We start from the raw sequence: 2,795 nt of genomic DNA, 5'->3' as shown, positions 1-2,795 counted from the left end.
TTTACCCTACCCCACCCCCTCTCCTTCCGCCCTCCCACTGCCCTCTCAACTCCCAAAGGCTAATAATTACAATGTATATTGTTGGTCACATCCTTTTACGACCAATTCTCCTTGTGATATTGTCCCAGAAGACTAATATAACTGGCAATTATAAGGGCAATATCTTCCCCACAAAGTGTAGATGCTGTATGGACATTATAATAGATTTAACCCTATCCATACGCCCTGAGGTCATTGTGTATCCCCGGGGTTGTATTCTTCACATTTTAGAATACTTCTAGATCTAGTACGAAGATCTCTTTGAAACTTTCAGTATTTCTCAAAAAATCATTTTGACAGATTGCTTTGCAAAGCGTACGGATCGGATTAACGAGTAAATTTTCTCTTTGGAAAGTGGTGGCACACAGTTCAAAACGTCGTATGGATACGATTGTAAAACACGACGTACGGATAGGGCTAGTAGATCTATCTTCCCTTATCTTATTCCTGACTGGTCTACCCTCACAACTTTCCTCACATACGTATTCAATTTATTAGATTTTGAATAGGGCAAGGTTTTCTTCCTTTTTTATTTGTCGTGGGGAATATTGGAGCTATTGTATTTTGCTTTCTTTCGTTATTGCTTTTTAGATCTGGGCCTATTGTGTTTCCTTTTGTTGAGCTGTGATTGTTTGGCGCTATTAGTTGTGATCGTGTGATTACGTGTGTGTGTGTGTGTGTATGTGTGTGTGTGTGTGTGTGTGTGTGTGTGTACTTGTGTGTGTATGTGTTTGTGTATTTGTGTATGTGTTTGCATGCATATGTTTTAATGACTGGTCATTGACATGAATAAAACTACTACAACTTTCTCTCTCGGTCCACACAGGTGTGTACTTCGCGTCGCGTGTGGAGCAGGTGAAGTTTGTGGACTTCTGCGGTAAGTACAGACTACCGCTGCTACAGTACCTGTGCTCACCCAGCTGCACGACCACCTCACCCACAGTGTGTGTCAACAGCGACAGCGACACGGAGGAGGAGACTGACGGAGCGAGAGACAGGATGAGGAGGGTGTTGTTGGGGTAGAGGAGGAGGAGAACGACGTAGCGAGAGACAAGAGGAGGAGGAGAACGATGGAGAGAGAGAGAGACAGGATGAGGAGGGTGTTGTTGGGGTAGAGGAGGAAGAGAACGGCAGAGTGAGAGACAAGAGGAGGAGGAGAACGATGAAGTGAGAGACAAGAGAAGTAGGAGAACAACGGAGCGAGAGACAGGATGAGGAGGGTGTTGTTGGGGTAGAGGAGGAGGAGATCGACGGAGCGAGAGACAAGAGGAGGAGGAGAACGACGGAGAGAGAGACAAGAGGAGTAGGAGAACAACGGAGCGAGAGGCAGGATGAGGAGGGTGTTGTTGGGGTAGAGGAGGAGGAGAACGACGGAGCGAGAGAAAAGAGGAGGAGGAGAACAACGGAGTGAGAGACAGGATGAGGAGGGTGTGGTTTGGGTAGAGGTGGAAGGTGTTGTTTTGGCATAATATATGGAAGGAATATTGAAGTTGGTGGTGGTGGGAGAGGGTGTGGGAATGGTGGTGGGATTCTGTGCAGTAGGCGGGGAGTGGGGTTTGGTATGGGGATGGGATGAGAATGGGTCTTGTTGGGGGTAGAGTGGGATAATAATGGTGGTGGTTGAGGGGGAGTGGGGAGATACAGGGCAAAGTGGGGTGCTTTTCATGTTGAGGGGCTTTCTGGTGTGGAGTGATGATGATGATGGCAACGACGACAACGGCATCTGCAAGGACAGGCAACTTTGTTTCTGAAAAGTTAACACATGGACAGCAGAGGACTAAACAGCAATAGCAACAGCAATAACATCTCCACCAAGGCACCAGGCGATGGGTCTGTCTTAGGAGAGAAACACAACGACTTTTAGGTGCCATATACCTTCACAGTGTAAAAGCCTTTTTAGGTTTTCCATCTTTCTTTATATTTTTTGGGGGGTTTTTTGTTGTTGTATTTTTGTGTAGGTTTTTAATTAAAAAAAGAATTTGTTTTTTGGTGTTCTTTTTTTACTTTTATTTTGTTTTTGTTTTTGACATTTTGGGAAATGTTTTGACACAGGGCTGTGATAATATTGGCATTTAGTACTATACCTTCTACATGTTTGGAATGGAAAAGAAAAACATGCAGTCTTCTCAAATCAGTGTTCTGTTTTTGATGTTTGGAGGTCTTACAAATGTTGGAAACTGTAACAATGAAGTAATGTGTTTCTGAAAACGAAAACGGACCTACCTCATCATAGGAATGGCAGGAAAGAAATAAAAGCAGACGGTGATCTCAATATATTTTTTTATTTTTAGATATATTTGCATACAACATGTAACAGATGTTGGAAACTGTGCAAAATGTTGGAGCTGTGAGTTCATGGCCTACCTCATAGAAATGGAAAGAAAACAGTATTCTTCAGAATATGTGATGAACTATGCCTGTCTATGTCTGCTATCCGTCAGTCTCTTAAAGAAGAAAAAAAAGAAAAATGTTTTGAATTATTGTTTTTGATAGATTTGTCTGTACTGACTGTTGAAATTGTTGCAATGAAGTAGTATGTGTGTGTGTGTGTGTGTGTGTGTTGTTGGAAACTGTTTCGATGAAGTAATAGGTATTTGTGATTCAGTTGTCAAAAACTGATACAATGAAGTGGTATATTTCAGAAAGAACAGTATTTGTACGTACCTCCTTGGATTTGTGGGAGGGGGGGGGGGAACAAATCAATGCGCACTGTCTTCTACATAATCATGATAATGTCAGCAAGCTTATCGAATTAT

At 42.8% G+C, this 2,795-nt stretch overlaps 1 protein-coding gene across 1 annotated transcript in view; it reads left to right on the top strand.

Moving 5' to 3' along the window:
• The window catches only part of LOC101862166 (leucine-rich repeat-containing protein 58), a 41,557-nt gene extending 39,764 nt beyond the window's left edge, over positions 1–1,793 (top strand). Inside the window, exon 4 of the mRNA XM_005091625.3 lies at positions 866–1,793. Coding sequence (XP_005091682.1) covers positions 866–1,062 — 197 coding nt within the window. The 3' untranslated portion in view covers positions 1,063–1,793. The remainder of the gene's footprint in view (positions 1–865) is intronic.
• The last annotated feature ends 1,002 nt before the right edge of the window (positions 1,794–2,795 follow it).

The sequence above is a fragment of the Aplysia californica genome, unplaced genomic scaffold (assembly GCF_000002075.1).
Source record: "Aplysia californica isolate F4 #8 unplaced genomic scaffold, AplCal3.0 scaffold00033, whole genome shotgun sequence".
Taxonomy (NCBI): domain Eukaryota; kingdom Metazoa; phylum Mollusca; class Gastropoda; order Aplysiida; family Aplysiidae; genus Aplysia; species Aplysia californica.
This window is presented reverse-complemented; position numbering and strand designations above follow the sequence as displayed.